This window comes from Ambystoma mexicanum, chromosome 9 (assembly GCF_040938575.1).
Source record: "Ambystoma mexicanum isolate Mex_15411 chromosome 9, UKY_AmexF1_1, whole genome shotgun sequence".
Classification (NCBI taxonomy): Eukaryota; Metazoa; Chordata; class Amphibia; order Caudata; family Ambystomatidae; genus Ambystoma; species Ambystoma mexicanum.
Genome location: NC_090931.1, coordinates 1,048,030,399 through 1,048,052,360, shown reverse-complemented (window position 1 = coordinate 1,048,052,360; position 21,962 = coordinate 1,048,030,399). Strand labels below are relative to the sequence as shown.

General features: G+C 44.0%; 1 protein-coding gene across 4 annotated transcripts in view; it reads right to left on the bottom strand.

Moving 5' to 3' along the window:
- Positions 1–21,962, bottom strand: part of DPP4 (dipeptidyl peptidase 4) — a 992,858-nt gene that overhangs the window by 338,709 nt on the left and 632,187 nt on the right. For all 4 annotated transcript variants that reach the window (XM_069616324.1, XM_069616327.1, XM_069616325.1 and 1 more), the window contains 2 exons: positions 20,173–20,333; positions 4,721–4,824 (listed from right to left, as the gene is read on the bottom strand). In XM_069616324.1, the coding sequence (XP_069472425.1) occupies positions 4,721–4,824; positions 20,173–20,333 (265 nt within the window). The remainder of the gene's footprint in view (positions 1–4,720; positions 4,825–20,172; positions 20,334–21,962) is intronic.

Genomic DNA, 21,962 nt, shown 5'->3' with positions numbered 1-21,962 from the left:
AGGTTTTTGAACACATTGTTCCCCCCTCATTCACCAGTGACAGTCTTCTGTCCATATATTATTATTCTTGTTGTTCTGTGAGACATAATCCACCTTGTGTTTTGGTTTACTTTGCTTCACCTATGTCAACGATGTAGGGGACACGTCTTGGTACAATAGGGATAATTCACCTGCCACCTGCAATAGATCATACCAGAAAGACAGTAGCGCAGTCTTTGTGCCAAACCTTGTCCGAAATCATGAATGAAGAGGGTCTAATCATGACTCTCTTTCAACATATTGCTGTAACTGAACCAGAACAATCTTCTCTAATACCTTGCCTGGCCATGGGAGACCAGGCACCGGCTGTTAAGTCTGAAGGTTTTCAGGATATAAATTAGATGTTTTCAAGAAGGACGTAAACATAGCCTTTTTCAACTCTCAGGGTACTAACCAAAGTAATAAAGATTTATTTACAAACTGAGTCATGAATGGTGAGATCCCAGCAAATTCCCTGTTCTGCCACCATGGGAAGTTCCTTAGGAAACGTTTCTATTTCTTGACTGTGATGTATATTCGTGTTTTAAAAATCCTGGATCATCTCAATGTTGTTCTGGAAGAATACATTAAATCTATTGATCTGTATGAGAGAAGGTTGGAGGGAGACGGAGGGAGAGGAACAAATCAGCCGGCAAATGGAAAAAGGTTCTCTTTATCTATTTTTAGCAACCTCTATTTTTTGTGTATGAATTCGGATTTTGGTCTAAAAATCACATTATTTCAGGGCCTGTTTAACCTTATTAGTGTAGGTCACTGTTATATATTTCCTCCAGTTCTGTTCTGTAACTCTAAGAAGTTTATGTGGAGGGATTACATTCTGAGTGAACCAGGGTTTAGACAATGTTTTTTAACCCGCCGGGTCTCAGTGGTGCCACTCTCAAGAAGATGCTGCCCATAGCATCTGCTCCCTTCTGAAAACTTTAATCACAATTCAACGATGAATCGATAGCATCCAAAGCACTTTTAACATCATGTCCAGACATATAAACCAGATGTTTCACCTTGCATAATTGAGAGATAGAGGTACTACTAGAAGATAATTGTTCCCTGTCGCAATGGCTAAATATGAATATCCTAGCCAGGTGATCCCACCATGGAATTGGAAAGGTAGTAATCAATGATGAGACAGCGATACTTCCAATGGTATTAAATCATGGTTGCATTACTGTCCCAGAGCTTCTTAGAATCAGATAAGGAGCAATCATCAAGCTAGATATTAAAATCATCAAGACAGAGAAGTTCCCTTTGCTTACTACCTATCTCTGTCGCGAATAAATCAAACTATTTAAGATAAACTTGATGGTCCTGTGGCCGATACCCAAACAAGATTTTAATGGAAAAGGTAGGTGACTTCCAAACTGTGAGTTGACCTATCTGTGTACATTCATTCAACTTTAAGGACTCTAAATGCAACATATTAAAAGAGGCTTTCGAAATTATGCTGGGGATTAGTGTGGAAAGCCTGTGTAGGGGATGAATGGTGCTGCCATCATGGAGTTTATCCACAGTTCAATTTTGGGGCAACCCCATTAAGAGGGCAGCAGTACACAACGGGCCTCATTATGAGGTTGCCGCTAGGCAGCCGCTAGCACCGGTGGCTTACTGGCAACTTCGGCTTACCATTTCCACTGCGCGATATCCCAGTAATACCAGAGTATTAAGGGCGGGGGCAGAACGCTAAGTTACCATTCCCATGGAGTCTCATAGGACTCCATGGGAATGTGAACACTGAGCACTGGCACCGTTGTGAACAGTGCCAGTGCGTCAGTGAATTTACTGCTGGTACGAGCCTGAACTACCACAGGTCAGCCCTGCCGGTGGTTCAAAGCCCCTACCAGCAAACAGGGAGTGAGTCGGTCCAGGAAAGGTGCCGGTAACCTTGTTACCAGCACCTTGTTTTCAGACCACCTCATTTGTAATGAGGGCCTATATAATGATTGTTAGTATTTAATATTTCACCCTGGCAACAAACAAAGTTATCAGATGAAGATTAAGTAGGTCCTCTTTGAATGTAAACTTGACATATGAACATTAAAGAGTGTACTATTTTGTTAGCTACTGACTGTTGTTTTGTACATTATATGATCAAAACATATTTTCACAACAAAGGAATTTTGTTTTACAAAGTTGTAATAACACTTAACAAAGGCATAACTCAGCATCTCTAGATACATCATGTGTTTGCATTTGAAGCCAAAGTGTGAATGCGCCCAGTTGAAAAGCAAGCCCTCTATTTTGCAAGAGGAATAGTTGTGAGTGGCAAAATAGAGACGAGGTTGAATGTGTTAGATTCATGGATTCAACTATAGTCAAACTAGTGAATGTGGCTATGTATTCACAGCTCTAGACCTTGTACTTATCTGCAGTTACTGTCTTTGCCTGTTAATGCACACCTTCATCAGGGCAATAAATAGTTAATATATGAAAGGAAAGGGTGTACACAATTGGTTGAGGAAAAGTAAGTGATGACTGACAAGACAAGGCAATAATTCCAGCCGGCTCTCAGCATGAGAACAATTAATTAATCATTTCAACAAACTTACGCAGTTAACAAAAACCTGGTTAACTGATGGTTAACTGATACTTAACGACAGCCGCATATTCACTATACACAATTCACAGCAGACCTTAACATTCTTTATATAGGAAGCTCAAAGTTTGTGTGTGCTGCCGCATTTCCTGCAAAAACCAGAAGAGTCCTCTCCTGTAATTAGTGGAACAAGACAAAGTTGTTTTAATAACCACAAAGAAATGTTAGGCTCACATGACTCCATAATGCTGCATAATCATGGCTTTCACCACAGTGACCTGCCCTCGCGTTGCCCTCCAAGCCTGCTAGGTCTTCCTATTTAGATCATCCTAGGTCTGGTTAATAGGTACTTTGGCTCTCCGAGCTACAGCATATCAATCTTAGGGGGTTCTGTTCACATCCCCCTTTGCAACTTCCTGATGGTTCTTCCCGTGCACACCTTCTCTACTGTGCCTCTTTCCCCCTAAAGAACACACAAACCCACATGTGCACCCTCCTCTATGAAACTCACCCTGCACACATAGCACAAATCCATTATGTATCCATCAGTTAAACACCACCCCTGCTCTTGGCACGCCATGCTCACTAATCACATCGCCCCTCTTTTTGCGCTCACACCTGGGTCCTACCTCCCTCTGTGTGACTTTCCCATTTGCATGTCTTCCCCCATTCATTAATTTCTTCCTTCTTCACACATTGCCTATGCACACCTGTTCTGTGCATTTACCCCTGCTCACTCCACCCTGTGCTCCACCCCTGGTTCTGGATCCCTCCTGCATACTCCCACCTCCCGTGTACATCCTCCCCGTCCTGAGCAACTTCCCCTTCTCCTGCGCATAATCCCCTTTTCTCCACAACTTTAGCACAACTAGACACCTTGTCGCCAAATGCACAATTCCCTTCCTGTTATGCTTCTCTTGCAAGTGCTTCTTTGACCCTATGCTCCTAAAGTCCCACCCGTCCAACCCACCACAAAGAGTTTCCCTTCATAGTGCATCCACCCAAACACACACCGGTCCCTCTCTTTTTTCTCTCGTCTTAACCTCTCTTTCCTACCCACCTTAAAACTCATGTACTTGCTTGCCGAGTTGGTCGTTTCATTTATTTTCACTTGATCTGTACCATTTTTTTTCTTGTCAAAGCGCTTTGGCATACATGGCTATACAAATAAAAAAATACAAACACTAAGGGCCCTATTCTCATCCAGGTATTAAGTACTGAAAAGGATGTTAAAAGGCTTAACAACCTTTTTTCGGTACTTAAGACCTATTCTGAAGTTGGCGCCTCCCTCTGAAGTCAGAAGGAATGCGCCACTTTCGGAATATATGTGGCGGTTGCAGGGATGGCACATTCGGAAACTGGCTTTTTGGAAGCCTATTTTTGTGGCACTGCGCCAGTTTAATATGTGAGCTAAACTAGCGCACAAATACGGTACCCTTTTGGTGCCGTTAAACTGGAGGAGTGCCACAAGAAGCCTTGTTTGGTGTAAATGAAAGTTACGTTATGTTGAAGCTGCTTGCTTTGGTGTACATGAAAGTGTTCCTATACAGCACACGGATATATTTGAACACTTTCATTTACACCAAACCTAGCAGCTTCAACGTTGCAGCATGCAACGTTGAAGCTGCTTGCTTTAAATGAAAGTGTTCATATACACCGCACGGGTGTATATGAACACTTTCATTTAGAACAAAGCGAGCAGCTTCAACATCTTGCAATATTGAAGCTGTTAACTTTGGTGTATAGGAACGTGTTCATCTGTGTTCTCGGCAGCATTTTTGTAAAATAACGAATATGTCGTTATTTTACAAAAATGCTGCCGAGATTGGATTGCGCCCGTAACACCTTAAAACAGGCGAAATCCTCACAGATCACTGTCGTGCTCTGGGAGGACGCTCAGGCCCACTTGCGAGTACTAGTGGAGCCTGGGCACCCTCTTTTGGCGCAGTGAATCGTGCTGTTTAGCACCTTCACTGCGCCAAGTTGAGAATAGGGGCCTAAGAGGCACATTCACAGACCCATAATAATTGCTTTGCCAATGCTTGTTCCTAAATGCCCCTCATTCTACCGGTGCATAGGACAGCAAATTGCGATATTGTCGCACTTATCACATGCCATAAAACACAGACTAAAAGAGTGCAGACATTTTACCTTGTTGTTATCAGAGCAGGTGCCTCAACTTCCGACTCTGGTTTAGGGTTGGGTGGTCGTGTATCCACAATAAATAGCTTCACAGTAGGGTTTTTAGCTCCGGCCTAATGGAATGCAAGTAGGGAAAACAGTACACACGTTTATTTGCATCATATCATTTAATATTCACTATTGCAAAAGTGTTAACAAGTGAATACATGCATAAAAGAATGATATAGTGCTGGAAAAGTAAGAAATGAGAGATACACCCTCGACTGTATTCTGCACATTGTCGACCTGCACTGCACACAAGCCACCATTACTTTGAAACGATCTTTAGATTTTAGCATATGATATGATAGGGTACTTATGACTCGCTTTATCCCGGAGGTTTCTATGCGCGGACCCGGGGATCGTACCAGTGTTGCTCTGTGTTGTCTTGCTTCCAAGGAGAGCCCATTGCCCCTGAGCTATCCTCCAGAGGCCAATAGTGAGTAAAGATTCCTGCACCAGGCGGTCCATTAGTCACCACAACCAAAATGTTACTCTACGTGAGGGTGCTGCGTTGCTGTTTTCTTCCTGCTGAGCCCTCATCCAATTGGGTTTTGCGTGACCCAGACAGGGCATTATCACAGAGTGAACGAATGCCTCGGTCACTGCACTCCAACATGAAACCTGTTCCATCCCACCAGAAACACTCATAAAACTAAGGTGGGTGTTCCAGTATTGCCCCAGGCACCACGGACCTCACTATCTAACACATCCTGGCTCTATCGGTCTTATAAATACCTTCACCTTCTGTCGGCTCTATCCCCCCTGCACCTCTGATATTGACATCTTTGTTGAAGCTACAAGGTCACAAAACGTCAGTGTGCATATGCAGCAAGTATGACATTAAACAGGTTCTAAGTTATAAAAAGGAATACAATTACGTTGTGATAATGTACTTCATTGTAATTACGATTTCGATTTCAAATTTAGTTTGTTTGTGGGCCTCTTTACCATTTACCCCCTCCCCCCATCATTACGATCCCTCCCCGGACCCTTTCCTATCCCCCTACATCCTCGGACCCCTTACGTGCATGCGCACAATGACTTTCCCATTAAGTGATTTGAAGTAATTACAAACAAGTAAATTAAAACGAAGTAATATACGTCATTCAAACAATGGCATACCCATTGAATAGACAGTGGCATGCCCTTATAAGACATTGAGCCTGATATGTGGAATTTTTAGCTTGGCGCCAAGTGACTTTTTCACTGCCAACAAACACCATGATTTTTGCAGTGCAAAGCCACGTTGCACTGAAAAAATACTCCTTGCACCGTGAATGAAGCCCATTTAGCGTGGTGCAAATAGTACTTTTTCAGTGATAAGTGAATTTGCACAGCAAAAATACACTTAACACTGTTCTGTAAATCAGGGTGTTTGTTGGCAGTGCAACGTTGACGTTAAAAATCCCATGAATTAGGCCCATTCTCAATTCACAACTACAGTATTCTGCACCACTTAATCGCAACATATTTATAGGTAGGCAAAATGCACACTTGTTCTGCGCTAATGTGCACAAGGGATTAAGGCCCTGTGATCCCCTATGTCCCGCTACCTTGTAGCATCAGAATCAGATAAGACACACATTGGAGAGCAACGTTTCCAATAGAGCTCATCACCAGCACAAGATAATAAAACACAGTGAGACAGATTCTTAAAAATTAGTGCAAATTAACAAAGCGCAGAGTGTGAGCTTTTTCCAACTACGCCAATTGCAGAAATGCGCAAGTCACCTTATTTTCAAAGGTGATCTGTGCATTTCAGGGGGGCTGCACAGTAGTCTACAGATGCACTGGATAGCCATCTTGTATCATTAGTGTCTGGAGCACGGCTGACACCAATGTAGGACTGGCTTGAGTGCATTTCCCTCCCATACAGGGCCGGTCAAAGTAAAATACTACTACAAAAAAAAGTCTTTATGTCCCTGTTGAGGAATAGAAATGCAAGTGGGACAGCAGTGGTTAAAACGGATTCCGCCACAATTAAAAACCATTGCATGACAGGGACAGGGGACCCTGTCATGAAATGTGCATTTCCCGTGCTTACTTCAAAGAGGCGCAGGCAGTGCCTATTTTCTGCACATTTTAAAGTGCTTCCCATTTGGAAATTCGAGATGCACTTTTAAATATGCAAAAACACCCTCTGATTTGTGCAAAGGGGTGATAGAACATCTGAATAGGGGATTCTAAGATTCCCCCATTCAGATGCCCTTTAGATTGGAATGCTCCATTTTTGGTTTTGTGGCACAAAATTGACAAAACAATTGTTGCAGAACAGAGCGAGAGTGAATGGGGGCTGTGAACTTAGAATATCTGATTGGCATAATTACGCGCAATGCCATGGCATGAAACTGACAGCTCACTAAAATCTCTTTTGTCAAACTCCTCCGCCATTCTACCAAATGAGAAGTTCCCTAACAATCTTTGCTCCAATCAGCAGCTTTGTTAGAAGCAAGTCGGGTGCTGGGCTTTCCTTTTCCCAGCTCTGCTGTGTTTTCGTAGTGGACTGTTTTGGCCTATTTTAGACTGCACATCTGTTTTCGTTCTCCTGACCCCACCCCCATTATGTGTGCTGGTTGGGTTTTGTTTGGGCTATTTAGGCTACTTTTGACAAGTCCTTTCAAGGCTGCATGCTTTATGTTTTTTGCCCCAAACCAACTGCCATCACCCACCCACCCGACTCCCACTCTCTATACACCCACCCGACTCCCACTCTCTATACACCCACCCACCTTAAATCCACCCATCTACTACCACCCACCCCACCCTTCTCTCCCTAACCCCACCCATCCTAACCCCACTCTCTCTACCTCCACCCACCCTAATCCCACTCTCTCTACCTCCCACTTCCCACTCTAACCCCACCTTGTCTACCACCACCCACCCTCCCTACCCCATTCTCTCTACCCCAAAACACCCACTGCACCTCACACACTCAGCACCCAGCCCCTCACCCACCCTACCCACATCCTACCGCAACTCTCTCTACCCCTACACTCTCTCCCCCTACCTTACCTCAAGTCACTCTACCAGCACTCTCTCTACCCCACCCACCAACCCTCACCCTCTCTACCCTCACCCGCGTAATCCCCATCCTATCTATTCTCATCCACTGAATCCCTAGTTTCTCTACTGCCACACCCCCACCTGTCTACCACATCCACCCGCCCTAGCTCCAACCTCTCTACCCCCACTCTCTCTACCTCAACCATGCTCTCTACCCCCACCCACCCTAGCTAACTCTCTCCCCCCCACCCTAACCCAACCGTTTCTACCCCCACCCACCCTGTCTAGCACCACCAACACTTTCTACCCCATCCACTGACGCTACTTCCACTTTCTTTCTACCCATGCCCACTCACCCTACCCCCACTTTCTATACCCCCACTCTCTCTAACATCACCCACCATTCTCCTGCTCACTCTTCACCCACTCTCTCTACCCCACTCATCTATCCTATCCCCACCCTAACTCCAGTCTCTCTACCTCCACCCACCAGATCCCTATCTTTTCTATTCTCACCCAGCCAACCACTTTCTCTATCCCACCTACCCTACCCACACACTCTCTACCCCCAACCTACACACACTCTCTACCCCAACCATGCTCTCAACTGCCACCCACCCTACCTACTCTCTCTACCCACACCCACACTACCCCACCATCTCAACCCTGCTCGCTCTCTACCACTACCCACCCACCACCACTCGCTCAATCTATCCTATCCCTGCTCTCTCTACCCCACCACCCTACCCCACTCAACCCCCACCTGCCAACTGTACTGCCACTGTCTGTACCTCCACTCACTCACCCTACCCCACACTCCCTAACCCCACTCTCTCTACCCCACCCTCTCCCTCTAACCCTCGAACCACACTCTCTCTACCCGCACCCACCCTCTCTACATATCCCTACTCTCTCTACCATCACCCACCCTACCCACTCCCCTACCCCCACTATCTCTACTCCCAACCACACACCCTATCCCCACTCTTTCTACCCCACCTACCATACCCCCACTGTCTCTAACACTACCCCCACCCTCTCTACATACTGTCACACACCACCCTACCCCCACGTTCCTACTCCACCCATTCCCTCTAACCACACTCACCCACTCCACCCCACTCTCTCTACTGCCACCCACCCCACCCCCACTGTCTATCCCCACCTACCCTACCCCCACTCTCTCTACCCCCACTCAACCGCACAATCTCCACACTCGCTACGCACACTCCCTCTACCACCACCCACCCTACCCCCTCCCAAACGACACCCACCCTCTCTACCCCAATCATGCTCTCTACCACCTCCCACCCTACCCATTCTCTCTACCCTACCCAGACTATCCCACCCTCCCTATCTCACTCTTTCTATCACTCACACCTACCCTACCCCTACTCTCTCTAACCCCACCACCTGACCCCACCGTACTGGCCAAATACCCCACTCTCTCTCCCCCCACCCACCATACAGCCTCTCTCTCTACCCCCACCCACTGCCTCTATCCACGCTCTCTCTACCACCACCCTCTCTACATACTCCTACCCTCTCCACCAGCATCCATCCTAACCATACCTACCCTCTCTCCCTCAGTCTCTCTTTCCCCACCCACTCACCCTACATCCACTCTCTCTACCACCACCCAGCCTACCCCCACTCTCTCTACATACACCCACCCACCCACCATACCCCGCTCCCTCTATCCTCACCCACCCCCAACCCCATTCACTCTATCCTCACTCTGTCTACCCCATCCACCTCACCCCACTCTCTCTAACCCAACCAGCCTAGCCTCATGCTCTCTACGCCACCCACCCTTGCCCTGCTCTCTCTACCCCCACCCTGCATGCCCCTATTGTCTAATGCCACCCACCCACCATACCCCCACTTTCTCTACCCCCACCCACCCTACCCCCACTGTCTCTACCCCCACTCACAGTACCTCTGCCCTCTGTACTCCCAATCTCTCTAGCCCCACCCATCCTAGCCGCATTCTCTCTAACCCCACCCACCCTCTCTACCTACTCCCACACTCTCTACCCCACCACTCTACCCTCAACCACCCACCCTACCCCCACTATCTACCCACACCACTCACTCTACTATCACCCACCCAAACCCATTCTCTCTTCCGAACACCAACCACACCCCCACTCTTTCTTGCACCACCCACCTTACCCCCACTCTTTCTACCCCCACACACCCACACAATCTGTACTCTCTCTACACCTTCACCCATCCTAATCACACTCTTTCTACCATACCCACCCTACCCCCACTCTCTCTACCCACACCCAGCTTAACACCCCTCTCTCTACTGACACCCACCCTACCCACACTCTCCCTACCACCATCCACATATTAAAATAATTCCCCCATAACAACCAATACACACATCATCAATAATCAAGTATCAATCAATAATAAAGCAAGATAAAATCAGGATTATAAAAAGAGGCAAATCAGGTTAAAACCCTTTTTAAGAACTCACTGGCCACAATGCATAGAGAGGTCTCAGAACAGTTTGCAATTCTTAACCAGAAATCATCCCTATAAAAAGAATCTTCACAATCAGCAAATTTATCAAAAACCTGTCTTCAAATATCCGCTAGGAACGTGCATTCAATAAAAAGATGTTTCCAATTTTAAACAGCAGAATGAACAATATCAGCATCCTCTTTCATTTTTGGATGTGCCATTTCTAGCACCAGTAATGTCCCGGCTTATGAAATGGGGTAACCGAACCAGCCCTTTAAGATGAGGTAGCAATACTTTGAGATGGGTGGGGATGCAGAAGATACTCAAACATCAATAATAAAATTATTTCAGGAAGTTGTCAAATCACATCTGTTTTATTAATAAAAGCCTAAAACAGGGAGTTACAAGGTACATTGACGATTCTCTTGATCTTCTCACTTAGCAAGTTTCATAAAAAAGCCGGTTATAGCAAAAACTCTTCATCATTGACGTTATCCTACGTGGCAAACTTCAAAAACTTATTTAGAAAAATGATATACTTAAAGGGAACATCTAGGTATACGTTCCATACTTGTTGGGAAGGTGATTTGGTCTATAACATCAGGTGGGGCAACTAAACCCTCCTCTTATACAGGTCACTATGAATGCATCAAATACACGAAGTCCCATTGGTTACACAAACTATAGGCTCTCTATTACGTGGCCCTCTATAATTGGTTGGCACTCTTGTACCCCACTGTACTTTTCCACATATGCCAGCAGCACACAGGCTGGCCTCCAGGTGCTGGTGGGCTGGTCTTGACCATAGCTTCAGACCATTTAGCCCTGGCATCCATCATCACACTTGCAGTCTACTCGGCAATTAAGGCTTTGAACTTATCCTTGGAAATATTCTTTGCTCTGGAGCATATGAGGGAGTATAATATGCTCTGTCTCCCGGAGTTGGCGTAGCACGTCATGCTTATCTATTTTCACTCATCCACATGACTGAAGACCATATTTTAGAGTTCTGCTGCATTTAAAATACTCTTATTTAATGAACCTCTGACGTCTTCTTTGTTCTCGTGCCTGTCTTCTGAACAGGAGTTTGTTCTTTTCACACGTTTCTAACTACTGTTTGATTCTTCAGTCCCAGAGCGGCCTTGACTTCTTGGTGTTGGTCCAGCCTCGCCTTTCTTTGATTCACCACTGTAATTCAATTGCTTTTCACATGCGACACACTGGAGAAGCTTTTCCTTTTCTGGGTCCAACTCTGCTAAAGTGTGTTTGTGGAATTGTCCATAGTTCATTCGCTCCTATATATATATATATCTTTGGTGCATGCCACGATCTATTCACTACATAGATAGCCTTGAGAATAATTTGTCTACTTGCGTTTCTTGCATCTGTACACGCGTAAAAGGACTTAAAATGTTTATCGTTTCTGTAGCATAAACATCTTCATCTCGGACTCAAAATGTTGCTCACCTTCGACACATTCTTAACGCCTATATGATGTCTATGTTCTCCTGTCTCTGTATCTCTTCTGGGTTTGTCAGCCCTGCTTCGTGTGAAGTCACCAATCTTCCCTTTTGCTAATTGTTCCCACTTCTTCTGGGATTTCATTCAGATGACCATCATACTGTTGTGTATGCAGGCATGGTTTTGTCAATGGGAACCTTGCTTCCAGGATTCTCCATGTTATTGGCATTTTCATTGGCACTGCACGTGTCTCGCACTCTGGTTCCCAGCATATAGTCAACATGGGAGCGGTGCTTGAGGTGGGGGAACTTGGGTCCTTCTCTACACTTTCATCTTAAAATAGAATTTCTACAAGCTTGTATATGACATGACAATATTAAAAGGCTTAATGTTCCATCGGAAATGCTGAAAAATGTGATAAGTCGTTAATAGTTATTTTGTCCGGATCCAGTCCAGTTCAAGGACTTTCTTCTTTGTATATTTCAGACAAACGCATGGCTGATAGCAAAAAAACTCATGAGTCTTTCCACTGGACCAGGACTACATAGACTAAAACACAATTCAGCTTGGTATCCAACGGGGGCGATAAAACTTTAGAATATAACCGAAGTAGTCTCCAATCACAGCGTGCTTCCAGAGATATCAAACCAAGTTCCCAACGTATAGCAGCCATATATATAGCTATTTTACAGGTTCAGCAATATGGACCCTGTCTTTATGGTAAAGTTGACTTTCCCATAGGAAGAGCAGTTTTTTAAATTTTTCTTATAACTGGTGCCATTTGAAAAATCCACACGAAAATAGAGACCTGATTGCATTTTTTGCAAACTTTGGTGTGTTTTCATCAAGGGGGGCAAAGTTGTAGGGGGATTCCCAAACCGAAATGTGGATAGACTTGAATGTTGGCTGGATATGCACGAAACGTGCACATTTGGTTTTGATTTTGGTTGATCCGTATAGTAGATTGTTTAAAAATTGCCAAAATGTAGGTAAAACTATTTTGTGATATCTTGGCTCAGTCTGCGGGATCACTCGCTCATTCGGTGTCGTGGCCTGTCACATTCGTGTAAAGGCCCAGATTGCTCAATTGAGAAATATGAGGTGCGTCAAACCATTTGAAACAGGCCCCATATTGGATTTGCAAGCTGCGTCTGTAGTCCGCGAACATTGCAGTAAAATAAATATTAAAAAACACAACATTACAATTGTCTTAGAAATTAAAGTTCTGGGGAGACGTGGGGTGGTAAGGATGGGGAGTAATGTCCAGAATGTGCCAAAAATCTTTGTTTTTTGTTGTCCAAATTCCACAAACATTTCAGATGTTCAGGGACATTACTGTGATGTTCGCCAAATTGACAAATGATTGAGGACATTCATGCATAGATATACACGTACATACATTACAGGGTGCACAGAGAACAGTTTTTGGGAGGTTTACAACTTTCGCAGGTGCAGTTTGATGAATCCACATAAAAATGTGCAAAAGCAATATAGACCTGACATTAAATATTTTTGCAAATTTGGTGTGGTTTCATCAAAGGAGGCAAAGTGGTAGGGGGTACAAATACTTTGGTCCCAAAAGTATGCTTTAGCAAACCTGGAGTTAATCCAGTCTGTGTTTTATTTTTTCAAATGTGCCAAAATGTAGATACAAAAAAAGTGTAATATAGCTTTGGTGCCAGAGGCATGGCCTGTGACCATGGTCAGCCATTTCCCACGGACAATCTGGCCACTCGCCATGAACATCAGGGGACAGTTATGGGGTTGAAGTGGACACTGGGCCTAGCCTACAGCAATGCATAATGTGTACTCTGAGATGGATTGCAGGGCCTGCAATATGGCTGAAGTTCATGGCCCAGGGGATGTAGACAATGGCCATGGCCGCAAGCCATGAACAGTGGCCTATGGCTCTCTTATTGAAGAATAATGGGGCCAGGCTACAGGCCATAGTCAGTGTTTACTGCGGGTTTATTTGTGAGGCAGGCAACATGGTTGAATCTCATAGCCATGGGATAGTGGCCAGTGGCCAGTGGCCATGGCCGCAAGTTATCAGCAGACATCCCTGTCCCACAATTGGCCTATAATGGCCAGGCTGCAATCTGTGCCCACCCTCTATTATGGGTTGATTCACAAGGCCCTCAACTACTCTGAAGCCCATGTCTCAGGGTGTGTGGCCATACCCCCAACCAATGGACAGTGCCCCACAACCACCTTATTGCATGTATATTGTGAACTGAACCAGGCTGTAGGCTAGGCCCAGTGGCTATTGTGGGTAGCGTGGTGGGGCCAGGTCTTGGTTAAGCCTCATGTTCTAGGCAATTCACCCATGACTTCCATCCCCAATATGTGATGCTCAAAGTGACACATGTCACAGCAAAAATATGTTTGTCAAAGGAGAGTTATAGTCCTTAAACACATATTCTAAGTAGAATTATTCATAACTTACATACAGTGAATCAGGAAACTTCTTTAGTTATAAAGAAATATTGAAAATCAGTGAAAAAAACTTTATTAAAAGGCCATTATTGTTAAATTGCACTAGAAACCTGTCAAATTCTGAGAAAAAAACGTTGTTAAAGGGACATTATGGTTGACAGGGCAAATCAAAAAAATGAAGATATTCCCCAATTATGGTAAGCTAGGCATTCATAACTGGTGCCCCCACCATGCACTGCCCAGACTAACACCCAGGACTTCAAAGATTGCATCCCAAGTGGCATCATCGATGGCATCACTGATGAAGAGGAAAGTACTTTTTGTTTGCTGACAGTAAGCAGTTGAAGCACTACCTGGAGATCCTGCATTGAAAACAGGACAAAGGCACCTTGAAGGTGCTATATATGTAAGCCTTCACTTTGCAGAATGTTCTTAAGTTATGGTGTACAAATATTGATCAATAAGCAAGATCTAGATGAAAATACATTTTGTATCCTTTACATGTGTGAGGACTGACTCAAGTTTAATTCGTTGGTCATAGAATTTGTTTTGCACTTGCTAAATGTTACCTGTCTGCTTATTCACCCACAAATCTAATACACTTGGTATACTTAGCCCTTGGCTCCGGGTGTAACATTACTCAAGGTCCACATTCATTTCATTTCAGATTTCTTATAAAACCACATCAGAACCATGAGATCGGATTTAATGACAGTGGTTGCTGCCAGCTCCCTCCCACATGAATATTCATGCTTTCCCCAGACCCACATTTTCACTGGGAGTATTGTCCTGGGAAGAGGATAGTGTTGTTTGTAGAGAAATCCTTTTTTTGTGGATCCATAGGAGATGTTTAGAAGAAGCTTCATCCCAGACCATCGACACTGGTCTGTCCTGGTATACATGTGGTTTCCGGTGTCATCCTTTCTCGGCTGACTTTGCTTCCACTCATCTGACACATTGTTATTGTAAGGTAAGGGGTGGTGATCCTTTATTATGGTCTAAACATTTGGCCTAGTTTGACTGGCATTATGGAAGTGCTCCCAAAGACACACACAGGTTGTGTGGCTGCTCAGTGTTATACATGCTGCTAGGCATGGCTGTCTGTGTGTTTAATGGATGGTATGCTGTGCAAGGCTTGAACCTATGCAAATAACTGAGTGATGCTCTACTCTCTCCCAGTTCTGAGGATGTGTTCAATCATAACATCAGTATAACGCTATCATAATATCAGTACAAATAAAGCTAATTAGATTAGGAACTATTGTCTGACTATTTGCGATCCATCTGATGAATGTATGACTGAGATTTTTCTGCACCTAGATGATCACTCATTTTTGCTTCGTTTTATTCATATTCATGTTTGTAGTTGTATTTCTTTTTCTGTTTGCTTTATTTGGTTTTACTTAATCACAGGAGACAGCTATCTACATGCATGTAATTGTCTTGTGGAACTATTTTTCCTATTTGATAAAGATCATTCAATAAAGGATTTTCTTTTTAATAATTGTTTGCACTACCATACTTTAGGCCTGCTTTAAGTAATTGGGCCCCTTCATTTGGCACTGAAGTTCGAATAATGAAATGTGCTAATATATTTTAGCACAGAAATAAATATTTTAAATAGACCCAATGGGAACAACCTCTTTGTTGTCCTCTATGCAGTAGAAGATACATCAGTGACCATGTGGCCAAGCAGAAAGTCCTTTGCATCCACCGCAATGGCCTTCTTTATGATCAATAGGCCTCTTTGGGCAGGACACAATGACTTTCCCCTTTAGCGATGCACTCTCTTGTGTATATCTGCTGTGTGAATATCCAAAAGGAAAGGTGTCCCAGATAGGGACGCATGGCAAGGGCAATTCCAAGAGCCCCAGAGTGTTCTTTCAATGACCATCTTTAAAACCATCCTCAAAACCACAACGCAGTTTAATTGTGTAAGCTACAAAACCATTATATTAAAAAAAGACAGTCACAAGGGGGCAGTTTAATTGTAGTCATTTGGTTAGACTTGCAACTGTGCACTATAGACCGTCTGCAACTAATATTCCACATGCAGAACAAGCACATTTACATTAATGACTTCTTTGCAGCCATATTTGCTTCCACAAACATTATTTTGGAATAGCTGTCCTGGCCAGACAGGGAGTGAGCAAGGATGTATGCCATTTTTAGTAAACCCACTCGCTCATGGAGAGGCATGTAGTGGTGATATTAGCACCAATATTGCACTCCTAGGAGATCGCCTAGAATTGCCTTATTGCAGCCAAGGCTTAGAGCTGGTACTATTCAAAGTGGAAGTGATCATTGCTGACACTTTAACTTCAGGGTTCAGGTCGAGACAAAGGGCAGTTAGGGGAGGTCTTGTGACCTCATCGTCTTTCCCATGGCAGATTATTATTTAGTTCCTGGCAAGCATGTCATTCTTTAAGACGATTGCCCCAAATCCCTCTACACCCTTAACACCCGTGCATGATATGGAAAACATTTCCTGACCTACTCTACTTAGCCCAAGTGTGTAACACTCAGTGCCAGACTTCTGGATACTATTCACTGGTAGTGTTTCGACCTTCCTTTCATTCTCATATTGGCTGTGGCACTGCATCTCTCACTGACGCCCTTTCCATCCCCCTCACCTGTGTTGGAAGTGAGCTATATCTTAGCTCTGGTTTGGCCATCATTTTTGATACTTCAGCATTGTCGCCCACCTTTCTGCCCCAAAAAGTGAAATGAAACGTCCTGTTCCACCACCTTGAACACCCTTCGTTTGTGTTACACAGGGTGCAATTCTCTAAATGATTTATTAGCCACATTTTGACATTTGCTTTTAGGTATGGACAGCAACATCAGATCTTGTCACCCAGCTTTGTGCTCGGGTGTGAATGATAGTAAAGTCTGTGCCTGTGGCCAATACCATCTCTTCTGGTCCCCTAGGCTTCCTTGCCCACCATTGCCTGCAGTGCTGGACAATAAATCGGGGTTCCAGGCCCAAGAGGGCGGTATTGCCAACAGGTGCATGTTAACTGCTTTTAGTACCCGGCAATGGACAATCAGATTGTTTCAAACAATCGGATATGCCCCTGCCGAGTCCTCACCTGCCCGAGAAGGCTCTGTTCACCGCCGCATCCCTGGGGTTCCTTCCAAACAGGCCGCCATGGAAAGGGAGAAGGGTCCCTTCTCTCCTTTACATGGAGAACATTTCCTTTATTATTATTGTTCAACGGCCGCCATGGAAAGGGAGAAGGGACTACATGTAGTCCCCTCTCCTGTTCCGTGGTGGACATTTATTTATCTTTTTTGCTTTTTTTTCAGTTGCAAAACACAGATGGCGTCTCGCAACTGCAAAAAAGACTATTAGTACCCTGTTCTAACACAGGCCCCGGGGCCTTAACTGAAGAAGTAATGCCTTCCCCCCCCCGCTCTGGGCTCATTGCTTAAATATTATGTAGGATGTTACAATCTGCTTGCAGAATATGGCTTTCAACCTCACTGTGGGGGCGGACAAGGCTTTAATGGTCCACCAGCCCGAGGGCAGTTAGGGCAAAGGCTCTGCCCCCACAATGGGGGTGAAATCCATTCACACCCTGGGGTTTATCCCCAGGGTGCACATGTTTTTTTTTACCCCCTTGGAAGATTGGGGTTGCTTGTGAGGAAAAGAAAGATTGCTGCCGCCATAAGGAAAAGTGATTAAGCCCCTTTTCCTTTTCTATGACGGTGGTCAGGATATGGGAGGAGCGACAGGACAGGAGCAAAAAACACTGATCCATCAGGTAAGTGAGGAGGGAGGGAGGGAGGGGGGCGAGGAAAGGGTAAGGATTGTTTTGGGAGAGAGAGGTGTGGGGAGGCAACATGGAGAAGCTCCCTGTTGCCTTCCCACATAAAAAAAGAAAAGAAAAGATAGTGCCATCCGGTTATAGGCCTCGGGTGGCTGGAAGCAGTGAGCAGAGAATGTATATTCACACCCGCTGTTCCAGCCACCTATTTGGCTAACCACCCTTCCCTGGGTGTAAATGGATATTCCATTATTAGCTACTTCTGGGAAACATCCAGCACTGTGCTCTGATGCACCGAGCATGACCAATGTTTGCTAAATTTGCAGTGTTATGGCCTGCATCAGAAACCTTATGCAGTGGTCTTACTACAGATCTTATATGATGTCATGATCGACGCTGGCATAAGCTAAGAGACAATAACATATCTATATTTCGAATTGACAAAAGCTGAGTATTTACTTCTTACAGATCTATGCCCTTGGCAGGAGCCTCCATGAAAAGCAACTTTTCAGGTGAGATAAAAGAACAAAGTGCAAGACACATAGGCTAGCCACACACTCGGGCATCTCTGGAGCTGGACTTAATACTAGAGAACCATAGCAATCAGGGGTGAAGTCGTATATATTAAAGTGGGGGGGGCTCATCAACAAGCGCAATGGGATGTGACGTCACCAGAAAATAACATATCAAGGTGAAATATGCACATTTCATTAAGTTGGCTTTGCATAACCACCCAAATTGCACAGGACGAATGGCATTTGCCTTTCATAAAATCAACACACACACAAAACCAAGAGAGGATATTTTCTTCTAAAAGTGTTTTTGAAAACGTTAAAAGGTGTGCATGTTGTAAACTCCAAGAACCAATGCAAATGTTTCCCCAGGAACATGCAGTACCGAAATGGGACATTTCACCTTTAGTTGTCCACCCTCTGAAAAAAGTGGGTAGACGCAGTCCACCCGCGTGTACCCTCGACTTGAGCCCTGATAACAATACTACAGAACCATACACGTGTTAAAGAGATGTGCTGTAAAAGGGACGACCAATTGGGAAAGTTGGTGAAAGAGGAACGGAAACAGCTGCACTGATAGATATAAATTAAACTCTAACAGTTGCACAACTCCACGAGACAGCATAAGCTAATAGGAATCAATATATATATATTTTGTACAGAATACTTAGACATATTTTCCATCCATCATACTAGTAGTTCATTGCCTCCATATGAAACAATGTAGCACTAACATGCTTTATGGCTGCAAAGAAAGCAGCCTATACAATTCAACTGGCACAGAACGTGAAGCAGCCAATGCTAACACTTGCAGATGTAATAGTTCACACTATTTCTAGCACTCAGTGGTGTATACGAGGTGGAGAGGGGTCTGTACAGTACCCATTCCTTTGAATCCCTGTGGGATTCGTTCTGTCTCCATCAGATTGATTGACTTTTTACGTATATATGTATTTTACGTCTAACCGAGTGAGAATAATGTTTTTTATGATGTTGTTATAAGCATAAAATATGCAAGTTTTGCAGAGCTTTCTGTCCAGGCTGTCTATGTCTACTACAGCCCTTTTTTTAATTGATTTTATTTTCGTGAGACACCATTCTTCTAGTACTCTTGATCATTATTCCCCAGGTGTCTGCGATGGAGGGGAGAACCCACACATAGTTGAGATAGTTCTAAACTCTGGCACCACGCAGGTGATTAAGTCACACTTCCGTTAAAGTGTACTTTGTTCTTATTGTAAAACCTTTCATTCCACCATGCATGCAAAGGTCTAGCAGACCTGCCTTGCTCTCAGTGGCTCCACTCCGAGAGAAGATGTGAAGAAGTATTGTCGACAGTGCGATAATACCTATTGGACTGGCGACAGGATCCAAAAGCGGACACCATTAACTGTCATCTGCTACAAAGTAATGCCTGAGGTACTACCAAGGGATTGGGTCTCTATATTATGTGGACCAGTGGTCTACAACTGTTGGCTCGCCAGATGCTGTGGACTACAACTCCCATTAGCCTTTCCCATCACGGGAGTAGTAGTCCAAAATGTCTAGAAAGAAACTGGTCACAGACTCTAAGATAGAGGGGTCTTTCTGCTTTTGGAATCTACTTGTAAATCCGCTCCACTCCAATTGAAACTCTTCCTGGTTTTGAGATGTTCTGCTGCTATGTGCAAGCCTTAGCTTTGAGGAATGATCCAGAACAATGGTTCAAATGTATTGGAGGTTAACTTAAGGTATTTCAAGTTGTACTGCAACGCTCACATACCTTGGGATATGGAATAACAACGGTCTTCGGATATTGCTGTTTTTCATCTCCATACCATGAATACTCAATTAGAGGAACTTCGGTGTCGTTGAATTGAGCATACGCGAGATATGTTGCGTTTGGAGACCACCACAAGGCGTAATTACTGCTAAACATTTCCTCTGAAAAGCAAAGAAGAGCATATTTACTTAGATACGATGTTTAACTCTGCAAACCAAAATAAGTTCACCCAGAAGGAAACAATCTTATCTAGAGCAATTTGTGGCATTCCGGCGGTCTTATGGAATCAGTCATAACGTTGCATAACAAATACATGTAGATAGCTCATTGATGCAGTACAACTATATTCTTTGCACTATAAAAAAGTTCAAATATTAAAGGTATAATTGTAACATAAAGAACGAAGTGTCATGAACATACAATTTACTACATTCTCCGCCCTTGACAGAAAACATTCAAAAAGACACCCATTCTGCGTTTTGGGATGATTGAATGTGAGTAAACGAGCAAGTGAGTGAATAAATATATTGATGTTGCTGAAAATTCCCACCATCCAAAACACACTGACCAACCAATAGACATTCAAGCTGGTGAAATGAAAAATTGGGACATGTTTTTTCTTAAGATGTTTTATAAATGACGTCAGCCACTTCTATATGCAGGGACCGTGGAAACCAAACCCTTTAAATACTTTTCTTGTTGTCCACCAGGCAGTCCTATGACAAGTGATTTTCTTTGGAGTAGGGTGAATGACAGGCGATGTAAAGAGAAATCTTATGTTTCAAGCAATAAGTCTTGCCTCAGTTCCACAACACTCGTTATGGGGCAGACTAGCAGCCGTGGAGAGCTCTGGTTCACTACCACTACAGAAAATACAACTTTCCAGCCACTCCAATGTCCTCTTTTTTGAGCTAATTTGGTTAGGAGAGAAATCTGCAGGGTTTTGGTTGAGTTGATGCAGGAAAAACTGTTTAGGGACACTTCCGTGGTATAAGCAGATTTTTAACAGATTGAAACTGTGCACGGATGATGACTGCCTTGAGGAATACCTTTGCGCAAAATACGTGTGTTGCCCGCCAAGACCGCCTGATTGAACACCTAAAATGCACTCTGAACATTTTTTATTTCTTTTTTTGAGATATCATAAAGTTTCCGCCAGCTTCTCTCATCTTGTCTGCTATTCTGCTGAATTGCCTAGAACTCCACAGTAAACATGGGAGGTTTTTGGTTTTGAAACCAAAATGTCTTAAAAGGGACTGCTGCATTAGCCGCATTGTTGACTACATTGACTAAATAGTCAGGACACAGCCTAGAGACCCCTGCATGCCAATTTATGTTATGTATGGGCCAGCATTCTTTAATAGAATTGGTACAAAACATGGCTACGTTCCTCCCATTAAGGGTTTGGAAATATTTACCAGCTAATATATGAGGAGCGGAACCAACACCCGAAATGGAGCCCATAAATGGTCAAACTAGAACTGGGGCTGAACTCGATCGTCAATGCTTTTTTTTGTGCATTGCAGAAAGGGCATCAAGAGTGTCAGTTGGTGAACACGATTGGTCAAATTGACTGAATCAAGGGATTTAAGAAGTCTGAAGACCATCTTATCTTTCGGAATGTCAAGCAACACATTAAAATCCTCCACTGATGATTGGTTGCTGAGAATACATTCTGTTCCTCTCAATGAAATCTGTCAGGGACAGAATGAAATCTGCATTCTGACCTGGTGGGTACTATCAGACCATCAGAATCCTTTGTTCAGATACCATCATTCTTAATGCAATAC